This window comes from Lepidochelys kempii, chromosome 27 (assembly GCF_965140265.1).
Source record: "Lepidochelys kempii isolate rLepKem1 chromosome 27, rLepKem1.hap2, whole genome shotgun sequence".
NCBI lineage: Eukaryota > Metazoa > Chordata > Testudines > Cheloniidae > Lepidochelys > Lepidochelys kempii.
The window spans coordinates 6,591,197-6,616,144 of NC_133282.1; the positions used below are offsets into that span (position 1 = coordinate 6,591,197).

Genomic DNA, 24,948 nt, shown 5'->3' on the forward strand with positions numbered 1-24,948 from the left:
ACTCAATAAGGAAGATTTCAGAGTAGCAGCCGTGTTAGTCTGTATCCGCAAAAAGAAAAGGAGGACTTGTGGCACCTTCGAGTCTAACAAATTTATTTGAGCATAAGCTTTCGTGAACTACAGCTCACTTCATTGGATGCATGCAGTGGAAAATACAGTGGGGAGCTTTTATATACACAGAACATGAAACAGTGGGTGTTACCATACACACTATAATAAGAGTGATAAAGTAAGGTGAGCTATTATCAGCAGGAGAGAAAAAATAAATATTTTGTAGTGATAATCAAGGTGGACCATTTCCAACATTTACCCTTAACCCACCCAGCAATATTGTTAATGTATCCAGCTATACTCTTAGCCCAGCAGAAGAATCTGTCATATCTCATGGCCTCTCCTTCTGCCCCTCCACCCCCATGAACATGGTACACTTCTGTGGTGACCTAGAATCCTATTTTCGACGTCTCCGGCTCAAGGAATATTTCCAACACACCTCTGAACAGCATACTAACCCACAGAGACCTTCCTACCAAGACTACAAAAAGGAGGATTCTGGGTGGACTCCTCCGGAAGGTCGAAACAGCAGACTGGACTTCTACATAGAATGCTTCCGCCGACGTGCACAGGCTGAAATTGTGGAAAAGCAGCATCACTTGCCCCATAACCTCAGCCGTGCAGAACTCAATGCCATCCACAGCCTCAGAAACAACTCTGACATCATAATCAAAAAGGCTGACAAAGGAGGTGCTATCATCCACATAAATAGGTCAGAATATGAACAAGAGGCTGCTAGGCAGCTTTCCAGCACCACATTCTACAAGCCATTACCCTCTGATCCCACTGAGGGTTACCAAAAGAAAGTCCCTGAAAAAGCACAAGAACAAATCCTCACAGACACACCCCTAGAACCCCGACCTGGGGTATTCTGTTTGCTACCCAAGATCCATAAACCTGGAAATCCTGGATGCCCCATCATCTCAGGCATTGGCACCCTGACAGCAGGATTGTCTCGCTATGTAGACTCCCTCCTCAGGCCTATGCTACCAGCACTCCTAGCTATCTTTGAGACACCACTGTATTCCTGAGGAAACTACAATCCATCAGTGATCTTCCTGTAACACCATCCTAGCCACTATGGATGTAGAAGTTCTCTACACCAACATTCCACACTGACTACAAGCCGTCAGGAACAGTATCCCCAATAATGTCATGGCAAACCTGGTGGCTGAACTTTGTCCTCACCCATAACTATTTCACATTTGGGGACAATATATACCTTCAAATCAGTGACACTGCTAAGGGTACCCGCATGGCCCCACAGTATGCCAACATTTTTATGGCTGGCTGAGAACAACACTTCCTCAGCTCTTGTCCCCTAATGCCCCTACTCTACTTGCGCTACACTGATGACATCTTCATTATCTGGACCCATAGAAAAGAAACCCTTGAGGAACTCCACCATGATTTCAACAATTTCCATTCCACCATCAACCTCAGCCTGGACCGGTCCACACAAGAGATCCACTTCCTGGACACTATGGTGCTAATAAGCGATGGTCACATAAACACCACCCTATACCGGAAACCTACTGACCGCTATACTTACCTACATGCCTCCAGCTTTCATTCAGACCACACCACAGGATCCATTGTCTACAGCCAAGCTCTATGATACAACCGCAATTGCTCCAACCCCTCAGACAGAGACAAACACCTACAAGATCTCTATCAAGCGTTCTTACAACTACAGTACCCACCTGCTGAAGTGAAGAAACAGATTGACAGAGCCAGAAAAGTACCCAGAAGTTACCTACTACAGGACAGGCCCAACAAAGAAAATAACAGAACGCCACTAACCATCACCTTCAGCCCCCAACTAAAACCTTTCCAACGCATCATCAAGGATCTACAACGTATCCTGAAGGACGACCCATCACTCTCACAGATCTTGGGAGACAGGCTAGTCCTTGCTTACAGACAGCCCCCCAATCTGAAGCAAATACTCACCAGCAACCACACACCACACAACAGAACCACTAACCCAGGAACCCATTCTTGCAACAAAGTCCGTTGCCAACTGTGTCCACATATCTATTCAGGGGACACCATCATAGAGCCTAATCACAGCCACACTATCAGAGTCTCAAATAAATTGGTTAGTCTCTAAGGTGCCACAAGTACTCCTTTTCTTTTTATCAGAGGCTCATTCACCTGCACATCTACCAACGTGATATATGCCATCATGTGCCAGCAATGCCCCTCTGCCATGTACCTTGGCCAAACTGGACAGTCTCTATGCAAAAGAATAAATGGACACAAATCAGACATCAAGAATTATAACATTCAAAAACCAGTGGGAGAACGCTTCAGTCTCTCTGGTCACTCGATTACAGACCTAAAAGTGGCAATTCTTCAACAAAAAAACTTCAAACACAACGAGAGACTGCTGAATTGGAATTAATTTGCAAACTGGACACCATTAAATTAGGCTTGAATAAAGACTGAGAGTGGTTCAATGAGGTTCAATAAGGATAAGTGCAGGGTCCTGCACTTAGGACGGAAGAACCCAATGCACAGCTACAGACTAGGGACCGAATGGCTAGGCAGCAGTTCTGCGGAAAAGGACCTAGGGGTGACAGTGGACGAGAAGCTGGATATGAGTCAGCAGTGTGCCCTTGTTGCCAAGAAGGCCAATGGCATTTTGGGATGTATAAGTAGGGGCATAGCGAGCAGATCGAGGGACGTGATCGTTCCCCTCTATTCGACATTGGTGAGGCCTCATCTGGAGTACTGTGTCCAGTTTTGGGCCCCACACTTCAAGAAGGATGTGGATAAATTGGAGAGAGTCCAGCGAAGGGCAACAAAAATGATTAGGGGACTGGAACACATGAGTTATGAGGAGAGGCTGAGGGAGCTGGGATTGTTTAGCCTGCAGAAGAGAAGAATGAGGGGGGATTTGATAGCTGCTTTCAACTACCTGAAAGGGGGTTCCAAAGAGGATGGCTCTAGACTGTTCTCAATGGTAGCAGATGACAGAACGAGGAGTAATGGTCTCAAGTTGCAGTGGGGGAGGTTTAGATTGGATATTAGGAAAAACTTTTTCACTAAGAGGGTGGTGAAACACTGGAATGCGTTACCTAGGGAGGTGGTAGAATCTCCTTCCTTAGAGGTTTTTAAGGTTAGGCTTGACAAAGCCCTGGCTGGGATGATTTAACTGGGAATTGGTCCTGCTTCGAGCAGGAGGTTGGACTAGATGACCTTCTGGGGTCCCTTCCAACCCTGATATTCTATGATTCTATGATTCTATGGTTGTGTCATTACAAGAAGAAAAAAAAGGAGTACTAGTGGCACTTGAGACTAACCAATTTATTTGAGCATAAGCTTTCATGAGCTACAGCTCACTTCATCGGATGCATTCAGTGGAAAAACATTACACAAAGTAAAACTATTTCCCCATGTTTATTTTCCCCCCTACTGTTCCTCACACATTCTTGTCAACTGCTGGAAATGGCCCACCTTGATTATCACTACAAAAGGTTTTGGTTTTTTTTCTCTCTCCTGCTGATAATAGCTCACCTTACCTGATCACTCTCATTACAGTGTGTATGGTAACACCCATTGTTTCATGTTCTCTGTGTATATAAAATCTCCCCTCTGTATTTTCCACTGCATGCATCCAATGAAATGAGCTGCAGCTCACGAAAGCTTATGCTCAAATAAATTTGTTTGTCTCTAAGGTGCCACAAGTACTCCTTTTCTTTTTTCAATAGGGAAGGGCTGGCTAGTCTATTATTCTACTAGTGCTTTAGAAAAATCAGTAATAATATTATTGATCGTAAGTAATGAAGGGGCTAGGCTTGTGTTGCTCCCATTCCCATGTCCACTTGCTGTATGGTCATGTCACCTGAGCTGGCTTTTGGCTGTAGATTTTTGTCAATTAGTTTGATTTCACAGGAACTCAGTATTCAAGATAATCTCTTGTTCCCCCAGATCCAGAGCATTCCCATGAAACCAATAACTGAACAAGGACTAGATCTACCAGTTCAATTCTCTGATTGTTTTAGAACACTTTTCAATGTCCATAAATCCATAATCAAGGAAGAAGGTCTTATTGGTTAAAAAAAGACCTGGTTGAGAGAGGAAGTGAAGGAAGCAATGAAAAGAATACATAACAAATGGAAGATAGGGAATGTTGTTAGTAACAAATATAAATCAAGATTGGATGTTTTTCTAAAACATCTCCTCTAGGAACTATTTTGAGGCAGTTCTCTGGCCTGTGTTATACAGGAGGTCAGATGGTCACAATGGGATACTTCCTTAGATTCATAGACTGACTTCCTGTATCACACAGGCCAGAAAACATCCAATCTTGATTTGAAAATTGTTTTCCTCTTGATGGGTACAATCTGGGCTCCATTATGTATGTTTTTCCCAGTGGTGCTGAAGGGCAGAGCAGCAGTTCTCTCCTTTGACAGCTAGAACTTCCCTGTTTTTGCCCTTTTTGACCCTCTGGCCTAATATTCTTAGTCTTTCCAAAACAGGTGGTCTTGTTGGCAGAGCTAGTGGTTCCCACCATACCACTCACATTGTTTGTTTTGTATGTGGTTCTTGACACATACAAGGTAACTGTGTTGGCTCACTTTATGGAATATATAAAGTGAGTGGGGTCTCTTGTTACTCTATTAACTTTGAGGAAACGTTCGGAATAACCTTTGTCAATTCAATTGGATTTTTACTCTGGTCTTTACCCCTTAAATACTGCAGTGACAGATACATATTGAGAGGGAACTTTGATTTCTGGACACTTAAGGTCTTCTTTGTGCCCTCACACTCTTAGGAAAAGCTGTATGGTGTTTGCATTAGAATAATGGAAACCTAGTTCCCTTTCTGAATGGTTACTAGTTCTGAATGTTACGTTACACTATATATTTCTTAGTATTTCAAGTCTGCCACTTGTTTGTACTAAAAAAAATATCTTTCCAGATTTAATAGCTGTTGATTGACTCTAATTCCCATTTCTTCCTTCTCTTCCTTTGATAGGCAAGTCCATGAGGTTCAGTCTTACATGGGTCATCTGGAGATCTCCGACAAGCAGTCAGTGCACTGTAAGTTAACAACTAAATAAGGCAACTCAACTGTTGGTGTGATCTAATGCAGTGGTTCTCAAAGCTGGTCTGCCACTTGTTCAGGGAAAGCCCCTGGCACGCTGGACCGGTTTGTTTACCTGCCGCGTCTGCAGGTTTGGCCGATCGTGGCTCCAGGCCAATGGGGGCTGCGGGAAGGGCGGCCAGCACTTCCCTTGGCCCGCGCCGCTTCCCGCACCCCCCATTGGCCTGGAGCGGCGAACCACGGCCAGTGGGAGCCGCGATCGGCCGAACTGTGGATGCAGCAGGTAAACAAACCGGTCCGGCGTGCCAGTGGCTTTCCTGAACGAGCGGCAGACCGGATTTGAGAACCACTGATCTAATGCTCATGGGTTGGGTTTCCTATTAGCATTTAAACTCAGATACTTTAAGATTCCATTAGCTGTTCTTTGTGAAAGGAGTTCAGTCTTTGCCTCCTGGGAATGAAGCAATGGTCCACATCACAAAACTAAAATCTAATTACTCAGTTCAGTTTTATGTTGGATTTAAATAAGACCAAGGCTTTCTGAAGGATGTGTCAGAAAAAGACACGAATCCTAGTATTTTTTCAGTTAAGTTATCCTCCAAACAGCAGCTTTCCTATTATGAAAATCCTCATAATGGAGAGTTGATGTTTGGTATGGTTGTGCAGATCTGACGCTGCAAAAATCTGGAACTGAGGATGCCAGATATTTATGTGAATGTGATTGCGTCAAGTTTCAAATTGTTTACATTTTATATTGGATTGTTAATCCTTTGTAATATCTTTTTGAAGTAGTAAGATCTGACACAGGCTGACCCATTGTTCATCTAGTCCAGGAGTGCGGAACCTTTTTTTCTATTGGGGCCATTGACCCACAGAATAAATCAGTCACAGGCCACACACAGCCCCACAGGGCCATGGAAAGAACAGGAATCTTTGCACGGCCCTGAGTATCCTCAGAAGACTTGTAGCTCTCCCAGGTTTTATAGTATCCTATTGATTTTTATAGTTCCACCAGGCTTCCAAAAGGTCGAAGTCCTTATCTGCTGTGAGGCATTGCCTGCTTTCAGTTTTAAGTGGCTCTTGTTTCTGTAAAGAACATTTATAGTTCTTTTTGCTGCCCAGGTGCCTCTTTTTATTAATCTGTGATGTCAGTAGGGTTTCAGAAGTTTGTGTTCTTTTGCTGCCCCTGCTCTAGGTCAGTTGTGTTTTTTGTGTCCGACCCTTTATTAGATTCACAATTAACACTGTCTTTGATGGATGTCTGTCTGACATACGTGCTCCTTGGCCCCTGTCAGCTTTCCTCTGGCTGTTAGTTTAAACCTAAGTCAACACCTTTTTTATTTTATGTGCCACCGTCTGCTTCCATTTTGATTAAAGGAGGGGCCCCGTTCCAAAATGTATAATCTCCTCCTTTCCCCAAAAGCACCCTCTGCCTAAGAAATTGAAACCCCTTTTCTCTACACCATCGTCTCAATCATGCATTGAGATCTGAAGTTCCCTTTGCCTAGCTGAACCTGCATATGAAATTGGAAGCATTTCAGAGAGATCTACCACAGACCCCCTAGACCTAAGCCTTCTCCCTAGTAGTCTCAATTTAAGGAATTAATTCAGAGAAATCCTGTGGCCTGTGTTATACAAGAGGTCAGGTTAGAAGATCACATATGTCCCTTCTGGCCTTACAAGCTATAAATTTAGCTGCCAAAACCTCTTCTCTTTTATATCTTCCTAAATCATTGGTACTCTGATGTTGGAGGTGAATTTTCTGACCATTACACTGGTGTTACAGATTTCAAAAATAAAGGTATAGAGTCAATTTCTGCCTCTGCAGGTGAGTGTGTGCAAACATACAAACTTGTACTTGAGAACTTGTTCTCGGGAGAAGTTAGGCAAATTCAGGTGTCTGCTTTTCAGAATTTAATCTGTGTCAGTTTAAAGTTTGTGAAAGAGGGGAAAAATCCAGGGTTTGTTGCTACTTTTTTAAATGATAGTATCATCATTATGCCAGTAATTACATAATTAAATTAGATTGATGTGGGGCCAGGATTTTTGTATTTGTAAAACAGTAAATACACTGCTCCATAAATCCAGTGAGGCATACAGCACACGTTCTTGTGAACTTGAGGAATTCATGAGGATAGTGCTGGTCTTTTGGCTGAAGAGCAGGTCTGGAAACTGAGAGATCTGGGTCTTATTCTCAGCTCTCTCTCTATACTCTTAGGCGAGCCTCCATTTCTGCTTTTGTAAAATGAGATGATAGGTTAATTAACCTATCTTGCAGGAATGATCTGAGTCTTTGAGATCTTTGGCTGGGAAGTGCCACAGAAGTACACATTTTATTGAATAATTGACCCAGGGTTCATTGAGCCAAACATGCAGGTTCATTTTCTTTGTCTTAGTGTGCTCAGTCTGTGTTTAATTTCAGATGTTTTGAGGCTGTGGTATACAATAGAACAGATTTTTAGAAGTGTCTAGGTGTCTAACGCTCCTTGTTTTCGGTGGGAGTTAGGCACCTAAATATCTTTCCAAATCTGGACTAACGTGTCTCCAGTTCCTTAAGACAGTGCATTGTATATTTAGTCTCTTCCAACAACTTGTTTCCTTTTTTTTTCCTTACAGTGGTAGAAAATGAGATTCAGGCAAGAATAGACAGAATATTCAGCAACCTGGAACGCCTAGAGATCCTATCTAGCAAAGAACCTGCCAACAAACGACAGAATGCTAAACTGTAAGTGCGTGCTTTCCTTTCCAGAGGATCTCAACTTTGTAATATTGAGCCTTCTTATCTCTATCTTTTAGTTAGTTAGTAACCATTATGCCTCTAGCATTTAGGGCAGCAGTGAAGCTACTCCACTCCTGTCTGTTTCTGGCAAGCCTTTCAATGGTTCCCCAGCTGTGCCCCAGGTTTTTCAGCTCAGCTTCCACAGTTCTTCACCATTTTGTTTTCAAGCAGCCTCATTTTCGCTTGCCTTCAGGTGTCTCTCTTATTGCTGTTCTGGTGATGGAATCAGTTTCCATCCAACGTACATGGCCAATTTGTCTCCAATGCCTTCTGGTAATGATGGTGCTCATATCTACTTGGCTGCACTGTGTGAATAGGTATTGGTTTGAGATTGTTCTGACCCAAAAGATACGGAGGATTTTTCTGAGGCAGGTTGTATGGAATGAAGACAGTTTGGACATGTCATATTTTGTCATTCCCCATCATTCTGCACTATACAGTAGTGTTGAAAGTACGCAGCACTGATAAATCTTGAGTTCGGTTTTGGCGTTTTATTTTAATTATTTCCAGATTGCATTTAGCTTCTAAAGATGTTCCTGGCTTTATTGATTCTGTTTCGGATGTCCTGGCTTGTTCCACCACCCTGGCTGCTGCTGCCCGAGTATGTGAATGTTTCTACATTGGGGAGAATGTGATCCTCTATTCGTACTAGCGATGGTGAGGCACGATTGATTTTTCAGTCTGATTTGCTGGCTGAATGTGTTGTCTAATAGTTTTTTTTCTTGTATGTGATGTTGGGTATGTGACAGGCTTTTGACAGCATTCACAGGACCAGCCAATAGTGCATTCTGCGGGCATATGGAAACCCTCTCCGTATAATCAATATTGTCAAAAGCTTCTATGCCAACTTTACACGCAGTGTTGATCACAGTGAGCTCAGTTTTGAAGTCAAAACAGGAGTACGTCAGGGGTGTGTCATGTCTGCAATCCTCTTCAACATTGCCATCAACTGGGTAATGTGGCGTACAACAGAAGATGTGTCAAGAGGCATCAGATGGACACCCTTCTCATCCCTTGAAGACCTGGATTTTGCAGATGATCTCTATCTTATAGGTGGTGGAAATTAGGTACAGAGGTGAAGCAACTTGCCCAAGGTCATACACCAAGTTTATATCAAAGATAGTGATAGAACCTAGGACTCCTGTCTCTGTTCTGTTCTGTACTCCACACTCCTGTCATGCTTAAAAAGAGCAGTGTTCTTCCATGAGAGATTTAGATGACCTTTGTGGGGTTGGGGAAGAGAATGACTTAATGCTTCGAATTCATATTACTTTATTGCCCAGTTTTCAAACTTAGGCACCAAAGTTTTTGGTCATATTGACATTTAGGTCCCAAACACCTGTTTTAGATACCGTAATACTGACTTATATGCTAGTTTGGCTGGCTGCCCCGTCTTAGGCAACCAAATTTGAAAAGTGTGCTATCCATATGTCTTAAAGTCTAGATGAGTTTATAAATGGTCAGGAACACTTGTGGGTTCTGCCTTTAGGTCTGTGATCTTATGAAAGAGAAACTTTTTTCCCCACTTAAATCTTTCTCCTCACTCCTTAAGAGTCATGCAACAAATGGTCTTAAGGGAGTCACCATCTTCAGAATGCTGCCCAAATGATATGTTTCAAAACAGGCTGGTTGTTACCTCCCTCTTACTGCTTTGGAATGTTACCCTGAGATCGGTATTTTTCTGAGAGACAACCTGAATGTGGAAGACTTCTGTGAGAGATTCTCCTCCAATTCAGAGGCCTCCTTTCTTACCCGGTTGATTAGGTGGCTTTGCTGTGATTTGTGGTCTCTCAGGTTTTTATTTGAAAGAGTAACTCTTGTTCTTAATTTTCTGCTCATATAATGGTAATGAGAAGCATATCTCCTGTCTGATTGTAGTCAGAACTTTACACCTTTCTTTCTGTTCTATGAACTTTGCCACACACTTCACTCCAGTGCTGCTCTTCAACCTGTAGGGAACTTTGAAAACCCTAGCCTTAGGGAAAGGACTTTAATAAAAGTTAGGCATTTTCAGAACCCTGTTCCATTTCACTAATGGTGAAATGATGCATTTGGATTCATGGGCCAAGAAGTAAACAAGAAAAACTGTTCAATTCCTACCTTCAAAAATCTATCTGAAATTGGGTTTTAAATGCTCGTCTGGAAGCAGTGCGGTCTAGTCAGGGAGCATGCCTGAGACAGCTCAGGGGTCCGGGTCTGATTTGCCACTGACCATGTCTACATCACTTCTCTGTTTTGCTGCACAACTGAGGCCCAGCAGGTATTATAATTCTTGGGTGTTGAGACTTCATTAATTGTTCTGTAATGTGCTAGATAAGTACAAAATACTATTTTTAAACCTGATCATAATGAATTTTTAATACCTATTCACACATTGAAGACCAAGAAAGGTTTCCTGGTTGCCTCCTGTTGCATTATAGTCTCTAAGGTGCCACGAGTACTCCTTTTCTTTTTGTTCTGCTATAGTTAAGGTTGAGAACTCCTTTCTGTTTAAAGGTTGACTCCTAAGTGTTCTAAAATCCACATACTTACTCATAATGCTCTGAAATTTGGTGTGCCTCACTGAGGAGCAGAGTAGGATTAGTGATCCAAATTTGAGGTGGTTTGAGCAAGAGGTTCCCAAGATACAGCCCCAGGACAAAATAGCATGTCTTAAGGCTGACAGCAACTTCTACCTTTTTGTGTGTGTGTCTATGTGTGTGCAGCCATAGGGATCACACGGCGGTTCTGATCGGGGCTGAAATGGTCTCGGTTGCTTGACATTTACACCTTACACCAGCTGGTATATGGCACCCACTCCAACTTTGAGCGGACAAAATTGAAAACCGCATTAAAAAGTTAAGCAGACAGAATACCCAAGAGATTTGCTAGCCAGCCAGGACTTATAGGACCTGGGTGTTGAAGGGGGCACGTTACAGCTGTTGAATCTTAGCAACATCCAGGCATGGTAATTTGAACCCACCCCTTGGCAGAAAGCAGAAAATGAAATGTAGCTACACATATGCTGACCTGTGGGAGCCACGGCAGATGTATGTGAAGCTGTGGTTGTCCATGATTTCCCCCAGGGTGAAGTGGCGGGGGTAGGCATGCTGGCCCTGAGGCCATGTAGGATGCTGAGGGTGGGTGTAGGGAGGCGCAGTGCTGCAATGCGACACGACTGCAATGGCATTCGAGCCCAAGGTTGTTGAACCTGGAAATCCATAAGAATATGCAGCATCTGAGTTTGCTGATGGAGAAGCTCTGTTATGTTATGGTGTATCTCCCTCTCCTTTTCCTGAGCCTGTCTTCTGCCTGGTCTTTCCTTCTCTGTACGGCCTGCCATATTCACCCTCCAAGCCCTCTGTCAAGGTCTGATGCAGCACCGGCTGGAAGAGTCTTGCAGAACATGTCCTCCCACCATCCTCCTTTTTTCTCCTCCTTATCTGAGTCAGTCGTTCCACTTGTGTGAAGAGTCCCCTTCAAAGCTGAAGTGACCACAGCTAGATAAAACACACACAAGGTATAGTCAGGATAGTAGGAATGGAAGATGCAGAAATCCCCCCTTTTCTTGCTCCCCAAAAGTGTAAAACAAGATTAGAATATTGACACTTCTGCTTTGGATCCACTCTCAACTCAAGTTATGGTGAGTATGATCTGCCAGGGGTGTGGGAGCAGATGAGGAAATTGCTCGGTTGCATGAAACTATGAATGTAGGGCAATGGTACTGAATACTAGCACCATGTTCCACAGGCGCTGGTGATTTTAGCTGATATCTCACTCCTGAGAGTATCCAAGGTAGAGACAGCACAGCTGCTGGTGGCATCCTGAAGCTGCCTAGGCTTGTATGCCGCTAGTTAATTTATAGCAATGGTGCCTGCTGAAGTTCTCGCCACCTGGCGTGAGAAATTGTCCTATCGCGGAAGAAGAAATAAGGTAGCCCTCCCTTGAAACCTTTTGGGAAAGGATTGTAGAGTACCTCCAGAGAAGTTTCATTGAGATCTCTCAGGAGGATTCAAGGGACATCCCCGTGTCCATAAACAAACTGTTCTGCATGGCCCCTGCTGCCAAACTCTGCAGGGGAATGAAAAGCAGTTAGCAACACTCCCTTCCTTTATTGTACCGCTACCTCTGCTGATGTGAGTAAATTAATGAAAAGTTGAAATCTCTGTCCTGTTAATTTGGGGGTAACCACCCTTGCAATGGAAATTTTATTTACAAACTTACCTGACGTTCCTTCCCCTGCACTGGGCTCTCCTGTGCTTGACTGGCTGGACTGCCATGGAGTCAAAAACCGGTCCTGGCTTGCTATACAGCTGGATCCCCTGGTCACCTGTCCCCCACACTCCTCCTCTTCCTTGTTCAGCTCCTTGCTGTTCCCAGCAGGGGCCTGTGACTTGAGCTCCTTGGAGAGATCCATGGTGGTGTGTGGGGTCGTGGTGGGGGTCTCTGCCAAGTATGGCATGCAGCATGTTGTAAAAGTGGCATGTCTATGGCTCTGCACCCAATTGATTGTTGGCCTCCCTGGCCTTCTGGTCTGCCTGCCGCAGCTCCTTGGCTTTCACATGGCGCTGCTGCTGCTCTCTGTCATACCCCTTCTCTGGCATCCCCCGAGCAATCTGCTTGTAGATGTTGACGTTTCTACGGCTGGTTTGGAGCTATACTTACTTGCACAGCCTCTTCTCCCTATAGGCCTAAGATGTCCCATATCTTTTGTCTACTCCAGGCAGGCACATGTCTGGATCATGTAGCTGGCATAGTCAGCTGGGCATTTGCACACAACAGTGGACTGCTGCTCAGCTGGACAATCAGGAAAAGGCATTTCAAAAATTCATAGGGGTTTTTAAGTGGAGTGGGGGTGGGGTATTCCAGTCTCTATGACCCCTGCTCACAATTGTGACCAGAGCAGTCAGTATCAGGCATTGTGGAATAGCTGCTGGAGGACTGTTAGGGTTCACATAAGTAACGCAGTGTCTACGCTTACACTGTGTCAACTTCCATACATCGACCATGGTTTTGCGCCACTCGGGGAGATGACGTTACTATGTTAGCGTAACGGGGCACTTACAGCAGTGGGAGACAGATTTCAGTGTAGACATGCATAACTAGATGCAAAACGTATTATGTCAACTTTGTAGTATAGACTAGCCCTCAGTTTTCCCATCTGTACAATGGGGATGATAATGTTTCCCTCCTTACAGTAAAGTTCTTTGAGAACTATAGTAGCATCTCAGCTGCAAACCTACATAACTGCCTCAGTGACCACTAACTTCTACCAACATTTCTCTTTCTGTTTAAAAAAAAAAGAAAAAACTTGGAAATTCATTGACAAAATACTTGGATAACGCAAAGTTAAGATTGCCTGCTGGTTTCTCATGCCCTTCCAGAATAAAATAAAGATCTTCTGTTCGATTTCTGCTGCATACAGGGAAGCAAGATTTGGTACGTTTCTCTAAATAAACACCTTGTATCAAAGGAAATACTTGACTCTAACATTGATTTCTCTTCCTAGCTGAAATAACCCACAGGACCCCAAGTTTTGACTAAGTGCTTAGGTTAGAAAGGGGTGACACAGACAACACATGAGGAAAAAAAGAAAGTAGTATCGTCTCTGTAGCGCAGACGGGGAACTAAAGCTCAGCGATTTGCTGACCAAAAAAATTAATGCAGATTTAAGGTTGCCTGGTGGTTTCTTGTGCCCTTCAAGACCAGAAAACATAAACTTTTGAAAATCAGGCAATGAAGAGCTAAGGTACATGCCCACACAACCTTAACTCTGCCCCACTGAAACTGGCAGTAGCCACTGGGAATTACCTGCATGTACTCCAGCTGCATTTGCTGTGTTAGGTGTAACTGCATTGAATGGGATTAGCTGGAGCAGCTTGGCGGAGCTCTGTTCCAGATATGAAGCAATCTGGAGGGGCGGTGCCCCTCTGGGTGTGTGTGAGCCCCTCTACCTGACCCCAGAGTGTGTGAGATCAAAGAAAAGTGGTGCATGTGTACCTTGAGAGATCATGAACACCTCATTACAGGACTGCATTGAGTATAAAATGTTGGGGTCTAAATTAGCTGTTACCACTCAAGAGAGAGATCTTGGAGTCATTGTGGATACTTCTCTGAAAACACCCACTCAATGTCCAGCAGCAGTCAAAAAATCTAACAATGTTGGGAATCATTAAGAAAGGGATAGATAATACTACAGAAAATATATTACCTCTGTATAAATCCATCGTATGCCCACATCTTGAATAATGCATGCAGATGTGGTCGCCCCAACTCAAAAGAGATATATTGGAATTGGAAAAGGTTCAGAAAAGGGCAACAAAAATGATTAGGGGTATGGAACAGCTTCTGTATGAAGAGAGGTGAATAAGATTGGGGCTTTTCAGCTTGGAAAAGAGACCACTAAGTGGGGATATAATAGAGGTCTATAAAATCATGACTGCTGTGCAGAAAGTAAATAAGGAAGTGTTATTTACTCCTCATAACACAAGAATTAGGGGTCACCAAATGAAATTAATATGCAGCAGGTTTAAAACAAACAAAAGGAAATATTTCTCCACACAATGCACAGTCAACTTGTGGAACTCTTTGCCAGAGGATGTTGTGAAGGCCAAGAGTATAACAGGGTTCAAAAAAGAACTAGATAAATTCATGGAGGATAGGTCTATCAATGGCTATTTGCAGGGATGGTGTCCTTAGCCTGTTTGCCAGAAGCTGGGAATGGGCGACAGGGGATGGATCACTTGGTGGTTGCCTGTTCTGTTCATTCGCTCTGGGGCACCTGGCATTGGGCACTGTCGGAAGACAGGATACTGGGCTAGATGGACCTTTGGTCTGACCCAGCATGGCCTTTCCTATGAGTGTCAGTAGCAGGGCATGGGATGGTCTTGCTGTGGAGATTGTCAGCAGTTAGATGGGAGATGAGTGCAGTCTGTAGTTTTAATGAAGGGTAAGTGAAAGTATCTTGTTAGATGGCATCAAGCACATAAAAATGAAGAGACTGTAAAGGGCTTGGAATTGTAAAATTTAGCAGTGTGGTGTTTGAGTGTAGAGCAGGTGTAGGCAGCTCCTGTTTAATACCGTGCAAAGGCAGAGTGCAGGTATGTGTTATGAGCATGTTGAAGCATTGCTCAAAGAGGGCAGAGTGTAGGTTGTGTGGGTGTGTAACTTAAGCAGATTGTATTTCCTGGTTTTCACATGTTTGCTGAATTTGATATTCTGGAAGAGCATGAGATACCTCTGGGTAACCTTTACTCTGCATTAACAATGTGTTTTGTCAGTGAATTTTCCTTGAGTTATCATCTTTTTCTCATTGATCCTTTCTAGCCGAGTTGACCAGCTGAAATATGATGTCCAGCACCTGCAGTCAGCACTGAGGAACTTCCAGCATCGCCGTTACAATCGGGAGCAGCAGGAAAAACAGCGAGAGGAGCTCCTGGCACGCACTTTCACTGCTAATGTAAATATCCCTTGAGCTTCCTTTATATCAAAGTTTGGGGAGGAGATGGAGTGGAGGATACAGGATTAGACCATAAAGCAGGGGTGGGCAAACTACGGCCCGCGGGCCGTTTTAATCTGGCCCTCAAGCTCCAGCTGGGGCGCGGGGTCTGGGGCTTGCCGCGCTCCAGCCGAGGAGCAGGGTCGGGGGCCGCTCCATGCTGCTCCTGGAAGCAGTGGCATGGCCCCCCTCTGGCTCCTACACGTAGGGGCAGCCAAGGGGCTCCGCTCTGCACGCTGCCCCTGGCCCAAGCGCCACCTCCGCAGCTCCCATTGCTCGGGAACCACAGCCAATGGGAGCTGCAGGGGCGGTGCCTGTGGACGGGGTAGTGTGTAGCAGAGCCCTCTGGCTGCACCTCCACGTAGGAGCCGCAGAAGGGACATGCCACTGCTTCTGGGAGCTGCTTGAGGTAAATGCCACTCAGAGCCTGCACCCCTGAGCCTCTCCCTTCACCCCTGCCCCAGCCCTGATCCCCTTCCCACCCTCTAAAAACCCCTCTATCCTGGAGCATCCTCCTGCACCCCAAACCCCTCATCCCCAGCCCCACCCCAAAGCCCACACCCCCAGCCAGAGCCCTCACACACACACACCCCCGCACCCCACTCCCCAGCCTGGGGCCCCCTCCTGCACCCTGAACTTCTTATTTCTGGCTCCTCCCTGGAGCCTGCACCCTCTCCTGCACCCCAAGCCCAATTTTGTGAGCATTCATGGCCCACCATACAATTTCTATTCCCAGATGTGGCCCTCAGGCCAAAAAGTTTGCCTCCCCCCTGCCATAAAGCATCTGCTGTGAGATGATGCAAATGTTTATGAAAGTAGAAAAAGAAAACACTGGATTTGGATGTAAGGCAACTTTTTAAAAGCAAAGTCAAAACTGTAAAATGGCAAGCACAAAAGAGAGAGAATTTCTCTAGAAAGAACCACCCCTGTTGTGCTTTTTGTAGTGATTCATAGATTCGGTGGCCAAAAGAGATCACTGTGATCTAACCTGACCTCTTGCATAACATGAGCCATAGAGCCTTCCCAAAATAATTCCTGTTTGAACTAGAGCAAATCGTTTAGAAAATCATCAAATCTTGATTTAAAAGTTTCCAGTGATGGAGAATCCACCATAAACCTTGGTAAATTGTTCCAATGATTAATTACCCTCACTGTTAAAAATGTAAAGGTTATTTCCAGTTCAGGAATATGAGAGTTTATGTAAGCACTCCACAACACAGATAGGCTTTGAAATGTCCTTTAAGAATAGCATTTGAGCTGCATTCTGGTTGGAAAGTGGTATCATTTAACAGTGTATTTTACTTACCTCAGTGCCAGTGACTGCCAGTTATTTCTCATCTGTCTGGGGTAAGATTGTGCAGTTGGAAGAGTGTTTCTGTGCAGAAGCTTTTCTGATTCAAACAAGAATTAGGTGGAAACAAGCTTAAGTTTGAATCTGGGGTCCCCTACCTCCCTCTGCCATAAGCATAACTTTCTTGCAAGATGGCAGCTGCCTTTTAGTCTCAAATGCTGCTTTTAAATGTTAAATACAGTTTAGTTCTTAGCTTCTACATGGTGAGAATCTACTACCATGTGAACACACAGAGAAATTCTGCTCTGAACAACAGAGTTAGGTCAAGCTGCCAGATTTCTGTTCCTTCGAGCCAGGACCAGTAACTTTTTTCAGACAAATAAAATACCATTGATTTTTCCTGTCCTCGTTCACTATTGTAAAGGGAGGTCAAGCAAAACAGAGGCCTGAGCTGTTAAATTTTCATGACAGTTGTGCCAAGGCCAAAGTAAATGCACCTCTCGAGGATTTAGCTTTTTGTTTGGCCACCCCAAAGTTATAGATGGTTGTCCCATTGAAGAATGCCAACTTGAAATGTAGTCTGTTTTTAAAAGTTACAGTTTTGGGTGCTATGACTTCCATTGAGTTCCCCTGCAAATTCTTATATCTTTACAATTGCATTTTCCTAACATTGATTTTTCTCTCCCTGGTTTTGTGAAAAATCCACAGAAGAGGAAACTGACAATAGAGTGACAGTAACACTACCTGTACAAAGGGCTGTCAGATGCAAAATGTGAACTGGAATATGGAGAGATTGTTTTTCTCTAAACTTTTTCAGTTACATGTTCAGTGAGACTTTTAACAACAAATTTTTAAAAAGAAAGTTCAGGCTATCGCTTTTAAAGCTCTAGCCTGTCCCTTTAATTCACAAATAGATAAAATTCTTGCTTCAGCTGCAGCACTTACCTTTTGGGACTCTAAAGTCCCTGAAAATTCGATAGTTTATGATCTACATAATTCTGCATTTTCCTGTTACACATAGTATTGTATTTTATGCGGTCGTGTTAAGCAAAACTGTGTGGGATAAGTATATAACCAAGCTGAATCAAGCTCTTTAGGATGGAAAATGGGACTCTTGAAAACTATAATATTGTTTGCGACCTTTTGTTTGATTTACAGATATTTAAATTTCATCTTTATCTTAAAGCTTCTACTGCACCATCCTGTAGAAATAACATGATTTTATCGTATTAGCATTATGCTGTTGTCCTAATTAAAGAAGAAAAAATTAGGCTTATGCCCTCTTCTTGATGATTTGTAATGTATAAAGGTGGCCTGAAAAATTTCTTGCATTGGAAATTAAGGTAGTTTTGCTCCGAAGCGTAATGGACTCATGGGATAATGACAATCCATGAGACTGATCACTGAGCAATTTGCAGTTGGACTCTTTCTTCAAAGCCATGAACACTTAATTGAAGTCCAGTGCCTAATAAATGTTTGGTATAAGGGATGCCTTTGCTAGTCAACGGCCCTGCTCTTCAAATAATTTGAACTCCCAAACTCTCTCTCCATTGACTGAAGAGAACCTCAGCTGAAATTAAACCCCCTTTTTCTGGTTGTTGTTTCTTTATAGCCAGAAGAAAAGTGTGGTCAAATGATGAGCATGTTTAAAGCACCCTCAGCACAATATCAGTGTATCACTGTGATAATCATCAGAATCCGCTCTGGACAAGTGTGATGCCACAAGCCTACACAATAAAGCCACAGGGCATTCTCGGGGTCCATGTTATTATTTAGTTCTTACATGTTACACTTCCCATTAGAGTGAAAAGGGGTGATGCTGTTGCCATTCAGAGTACAAGGAAGCAGCTGGAACAGTCTTCCCATACCCACTTTTTACAGTGCCACAAGGGATGCTGTTTTTAAAACAGGATGGGAGTGCATGATCTCTGTCATGGCTCACTGTCTATTGGCTGGCTTGTTTTTAATCTGCCATATGTCCAGAGAAGATAGGATTCATAGATTTTTTTTTTTTGTATTTTAATGTATTTTTTAGTGTCGGAGGGAACCGTTGTGATCACCTACTCTGACCTTTCCCACAACAGGCCCTAGAATTTCACCAAGTGATTCCTGTGTCAAACCCAGAACTTTATAAATTGGATGTTTCTTGCTAAAAGAGATGTTCTAGCTCACACTTAATCGATGAGTCCTAGAGCAGTGTGTTCCAATTATCGTTGCTGTTAAAAAATTTGCGCCTTTGTTCTAGACCAGGGGTGGGCAAACCTTTTGGCCTGAGGGCCACATCTGGGTACAGAAATTGTATGGCGGGCCATGAATGCTCATGAAATTGGGATTGGGGTGTGGGAGGGTGTGAGGGCTGTGTCTGGGGGTGCGGGCTCCAGGGTGGGACCAGAAATGAGGAGTTCAGAGCGCAGGAGGGGGCGCTAAGGAGTCTGGCTGGGGGTGTAGGCTCGGGTGTGGGAGGGTGCTCCAGGCTGGGACCGAGGGTTTTGGAGGGCTGGAGGGAGATCAGGGCTGGGGCAGGGGGTTGGGGCACAAGGGGGTGGCTCTGGCGGCGCTTGCCTCAAGCAGCTCCCAGAAGCAGCAGCATGTCCCTCTTCCAGCTCCTACGAGGAGGCACGGCCAAGCGGCTTTGCTATGCGCTGCCCTGTCTACAGGCACCACCCCCGCAGCTCCCATTGGCTGTGGTTCCTGGCCAATGGGAGCTGTGGGGGTGGTGCTTGGGGCAAGGGCAGTGTGTGGAGCCCTGTGGCTGCCTCTATGCATAGGAGCCAGAGTGGGGACATGCTGCTGCTTCCGGGAGCCACTCTGAGCAGTTCCTGACCCTGTGCCGGGGCAGGGCAAGCCCCAGACTCCGCTCCCCAGCAGGAGCTCGAGGGCCAGATTAAAATGGCTGGCAGGCCAGATGCGGCCCGCGGCCCGTAGTGTGCCCACCCCTGTTCTAGACTAAATGTCAGCGTCAGTTTTCAGCGATTACATCTTATGTCTCTCTTTTTTTTTTTTTTTTAAAGAGCCCTCTGCTATCAGAAATCTTTCCCCTGTGGATACTTACGGACCATGATAAAGTGACTCCCTTGTAAATCCCCTTTCTGCTGCTTAGTGACACATTCAGTGCTCCATATTGTAGTACTCTACTCTACATGGCCTTAAAGTGGAGGTTTCAAAAGCACCCAGCTTTAGCCTGATTCTGCTCCCTTTTTGGTCAGAGAGCAGAGTTAGACCAACTCTGATCTCTTTGGTCAACCTTTCCCTCAAGCATTGTCAGCTTAGGCTCATCTGAACCAGTTTCCTCGTGTTGATGCCATCCTATCTGTGTAGTTCATTCCCTTAAAAACAAAACAACTTGCCCCAAGATTTCCCCCCCACACCCTGCTCATTTTCTGTCTGTCCATTCTGGATCCAACAGTTGCCTAGGGGTTGGGGGAGGGGGAGTGCGACTCACCAAGCTGGAGAGGTAACCAAGACCCTGCATTTCCCCACAGGACTCTGACACCACCATACCGATCGACGAAACATTACAGTTTAATGAATCCCTCCAGAATGCCCATCGTGGCATGGATGATCTTATTGGCAGTGGGACCAGCATTCTGCATGGGCTGAGGGACCAGAGAATGACGCTAAAGGTGGGGCATCCCTTTTACCAAAAAGACCCCAAGTTTCTTCATTTATGGTGACCAGGCCTAATAGACACCCATTGGTTTGTTTAAACCCAGCACTTCAGGTTCAGAGTGCTGGGCAAGAACAGTCCTGCACTTCAACTGACCTGCAAGTTCAAACCCTCGAAACTTGTTTTAGGCAGTAACAGACAATAACTTGAAACAACTTTTTGAGATAGGATGCCTTAGCAGGACACTAGGAATCAGGGCCCCTGGATGCTATTCTGAAACTGTGCTCTTGAATTGCTATGGGGCGTTGATCAAGTCACTTTCTCTTTTTATCTTGTCTACCCATCTCTAAAATGGGGAAATAATGCATACCTTATAGGTGGATTCTGAGACTAAGGCCTTGTCTTCACCAGAAAAGTTTTGCTGGTTAGGTACAGCAGTAAACCCTTCTAGTATAGATACAGCTTATTTGCCTGTGTAGCTTATACCAGTTCCCTGAGAGACATAAGCTATACCGGCAAAAACACTTTTATGCCAGTATAAGTGCGTCTACATTATAACTTATTCTGGCATAGCTATGTTTGGTGGTTTTTAAAAAAAAAAAAGACCCCACCCCCGCTAATCAACATAGCTATGCCGGTATATGTTTTAAGTGTAGACCAGGCCTTAATGTCTGGAAAGATCTTTCAGCTACTTATATTAAGGCTGCTGTAAATAATTGTCTTTTTTTTTTGAGATATGTGATAAAGATGCTGTCTCAAAGAGCCAGCACATGTGAACAGTCTATCCCTGTCTGAATTTCTGTATTGAAAGGGGCCATATCTCTTGATGTCCCTTGATCAGTAGGGCATTTTGCCCTTATTTTCAGGCTCTGTTCAAATGTGACAGTCAGCTGCTCAAAGATACAGAATTAACTCTTTCATGGGACATGAGAGAGAATGACCAAGGGAACCTGGACCGGTGCAGAGGATGGGGGAGGGGGTGCGGCGCGCTCAAATGCATCAGCATGATATTTATGGGTTAACATTTTAAGCTTTTACACTTACAAACTTGTTGTATCATGACAGCTTTCAAAAGTCCTAGCTAAACTTGGGGAGAATTGCTTAACTGCCTCCTTAAATGTTTTGACATTGCTTCCTTTTGGGGGACTGTGTGACTCAAGCTGTCTCCTGTATTACTGTTCACCTCTACATCACTGAGTCACATCCAGCCCAGGTCAGTAAGATCCTAAAATTGTTACTATCTGATGGCTGTGTGGTGCTCGTGGTCTATCCAATTTCCAGGAAACGAGTGTGCACATCACCAAAAACACCATCAGAGTTTGTCATGAATTGGCCCTCTTGCTGGCACTCTGCTCAGATCAACCAAGAACTGAAAGAGCCATGGTGGTAGAGCTCTTCTCACCCTTAGGGACATGTTCTCTCCAGGATTGAGGCATATTGACACAGAAACACTTTGGGAAAGCGTACATTGCTGCTGGGTATACTGGGCCTTTTGTCTGGCAGACCAGAGGACTCAAAGGGTGTCGGTACTAAACTTTTTTATTAGTCCTGAATTTTTGCACTCTGCACTGTAAATAAGACTGGTTTCATGGCCAAACCTTGAAAGTTCCCATCCTGGCTCTGAAGGAGTCTAGCCATAATGTGCTTACCAGCTGACGAAGTGCCACATCTCAAATTTGCAAAGGGTGAAAGTGCTTGGGAGCAGTTTACATAAATATCTAGTGTCTTTTCATTTGGTCTCAGCCCTTTTCCTCTCTGTGCTGCGGATGGTGGGAAGTGGGTTGGACTCATGAATAGGAGTGGCCCTGGGAACATGGTAGTCTCAGCTAGTGTACCTACAGCCTTTTCTGGTTGGTCTGACAAGAACGACCACTAATAGGCTCGTTTTTTCCAAGCAAGGCAAAGCTATATACTTCTTTGGGTTCTGCTCCTTCTGTTTTTTCTGATGCAGCAAGGATTCTTTGAAAGAGGCTGAAGTGTTATAGGCTGCTGCAGAGGCAGACAGAAGGTTGAATTTGAAGGTGCAGTGTTCCCAAATTTTAATGTGAGCCCCAAGGGATGGGGAGGAGGAATCTTAGCAGTGTCATCAGCTGGGGAGAAGAAACTAATTTCAACAAATAGGGCAAATACCAGTGCTTCTGTGTACACAAGTGATAACGTTGGTATCTGTTGCAATATGCAGTTCTGTTTGTTACACAGATGATGGGGAGTAGTAATGGTGGCCTGTTCAAACCTGGCTAGATTGGTTACTGTCAGATGGCTGTTTCAGTCTCAGTCCAGTTCAAATCCAAAGTTGCTATCACCATTGTCAGTAATTGTCACCCTTTATTCTCTTGTACACTTCCTCGCCCTTCAGTCCCGCCTAACATTGAGTGTCAGAGCATACTGCCACCATGCAATGGTGAAGATCCCCAGTGGGCCAGTTACTAATCCCCCCTGGTTCCAGGGCTCTCCAAGAGTTTAAATTGGTGGCTCCTTCACATAGCTGTGAATATGGGGGTGTGGCGGGTGCAGTTCAGATACCCCCATAGCCCCTTTAGAATCATAGAAGATATGGGTTGGAAGAGACCTCAGGAGGTCATCTAGTCCAACCCCCTTTAGCAGCAGGAGGGAGTCCGTGGGACATGCCAGGCGTGGTGCACCAGGTTGCAGGCCCTCTTCTGTCTCCTCCAGATCCTCTTATTGAGATTCTGGGTGCATTTCTCATACACCTTTTCATTTTTACACACCCTATCAATGGCCCCCACAAGCCTTGAGATGTTGTCAGCCTCCTAGCATTGGTCATCCATCAGTCTGGGAGGAAGAAGCTGGATTAGGGAGGTATGTCTGACTGTAAAATCTTGCATGTATTTGTTAGATCATATATCTGGTCTCCACCGAGAAGTTCTCGGACATGGTTCCCTTAACATCTTCTTGGAGCAGTGGACGTTGTCTGAGATCCTCAGTGTGGCGTCCCCTTCTGGATCCTTCATTCTGGACCTTTGATCTCACTCTTGTTCTTAATTTTTATGTGTTCTGTCCCAGTTAATTCCCAAGTGTCCTGTTCCCTCTTGAGTGGTGAGAATTGTTGGTCAGTGGGGAGCTCCATCCCCTATGTGGGGATCAAATAGGCAGCCATCTGTCTCCAGAGCTGAAATGTCCTTAACATGAGGTATGAAAAGTGCTGGGACACAAAACTAACGGGTTTGGTTTTTTTACTCCTGGTCACTCTCAGGGCACTCACAAGAAGATCCTAGATGTTGCCAACATGCTGGGCTTATCGAACACAGTGATGCGACTGATTGAGAAGCGGGCTTTCCAGGACAAATACTTCATGATCGGCGGAATGCTCTTGAGCTGCGTGGTCATGTTCCTTGTGGTGCAGTACCTGACGTGAGCTGGTAATTCGAGCCAGAGGAGAGACCCATTTGGATGACGACAGACTGCCCTCCCCAAATGTACTGCCTAGTTCATTGTGACCTTTGGGTTAGTCCTGCTCTGTAAACTGCAGTGTGTGCCAAGTGACACTCAGATGTAATCACATGTGGGCCATGCAGAGGAGAGCAAATGTGGCTGAGGATGCCATAACTGGAAATAGAAGCCCAGCCTTTAATGCGGTTAGCCTGTTGCCTGTATACTGCAGACTCTAGCTACACAGGAGCTAGGTGCAATGAATGTTTTTGATCAGCTCTCCTACTAGGAATGGTTGTGATAACCTTTGCTTTTTTATGGGGGAGCGGGGAGTGGAGAGGGGATGGAGGAGATAAGAACTGTAAGGAAAAATGTGATGTGCCTTCCCTGTGCTGGTGGTCGGTCTCTCGCTCGCTCGCTCTCTCTGTTATTTGCCACACGCAGAAGCCTTGTGAGGAAAGTAATAAACCCTACAGGGGCCTGCCCTGCAGAGCATATACTCATGGAGAGGGGTGCAGTGTGAGTTCTGTGGTTCCCGAATGGAAACGGACCCCTCTGCAGAGGTGGGGCGTAGCTCTCACAGGAAGGGCACGATCACCGCGGCCGCTGCCAAGTTCCTTTTTTAAGGTAACAACAGTTTTAACCCAGCGTGGCTCTTCCTGCCTCAGGCTCAGTGGCTGCTGCTGCTCCCGTGTTTCTGAGTCTGTTTCCACACCCCCTGCATGTCTTTGAAAGGCCTTTCGCTTTCCCACACTGACTTCCCAGTGAATGCTGAGTGCTGCAATCCAGAAGCAGAGAAATACTCTTCAGTAGAAAGCTTTTAAATGTCTAGTTTAACCTCCACTTTTCTTCCTCTTCCTACCACTTTTTAGGAACCGCTCTCTCATCCCCTTGCCTTCAGTTGGGGAGTAGGGATGTACCTCAGTAGATTTGTATCTGTAAAAGAAGTTCTGTGCTTCATCCATGTCGTCTCTCTATCAAGTTCAACCTCCAACAACCACAAGACTTTGCTTGCTTGCACAGCCAGTCTGCCCTGGCAAGCTAGTTTCAGTCTCCCTCCCTGATGGATCTCTGGAAGGAAACCTTTGACAAGGTTTCTGGAAGGAAATTGAAATGCAGCCTGGCGAGTTCCTATGTGGGACTGGTGGGTTTTTAGCATTGGGATAAGAACGGCCAAACTGGTTCAGACCAAGGGTCCATCTAGCCCAGTGTCCTGACTTCCAACAGTGCCAGGTGCCCCAGAAGGAGTGAACAGAACAGGGAATCATCAAGTGATCCATCCCTATTGCCCATTCCCA

The 24,948-nt window shown here is 44.9% G+C and overlaps 1 protein-coding gene across 5 annotated transcripts in view; it reads left to right on the plus strand.

Moving 5' to 3' along the window:
- The window catches only part of GOSR2 (golgi SNAP receptor complex member 2), a 29,564-nt gene extending 5,409 nt beyond the window's left edge, over window positions 1-24,155 (plus strand). For 4 of the 5 annotated variants that reach the window (XM_073326315.1, XM_073326310.1, XM_073326313.1 and 1 more), the window contains 5 exons: window positions 5,038-5,102; window positions 7,723-7,831; window positions 15,191-15,323; window positions 20,136-20,276; window positions 23,475-24,155. In XM_073326315.1, the coding sequence (XP_073182416.1) occupies window positions 5,063-5,102; window positions 7,723-7,831; window positions 15,191-15,323; window positions 20,136-20,276; window positions 23,475-23,636 (585 nt within the window). In that variant the 5' untranslated portion in view covers window positions 5,038-5,062 and the 3' untranslated portion in view covers window positions 23,637-24,155. The remainder of the gene's footprint in view (window positions 1-5,037; window positions 5,103-7,722; window positions 7,832-15,190; window positions 15,324-20,135; window positions 20,277-23,474) is intronic. The other variant, XM_073326314.1, reaches the window with a different exon arrangement.
- Window positions 24,156-24,948: the final 793 nt, after the last annotated feature.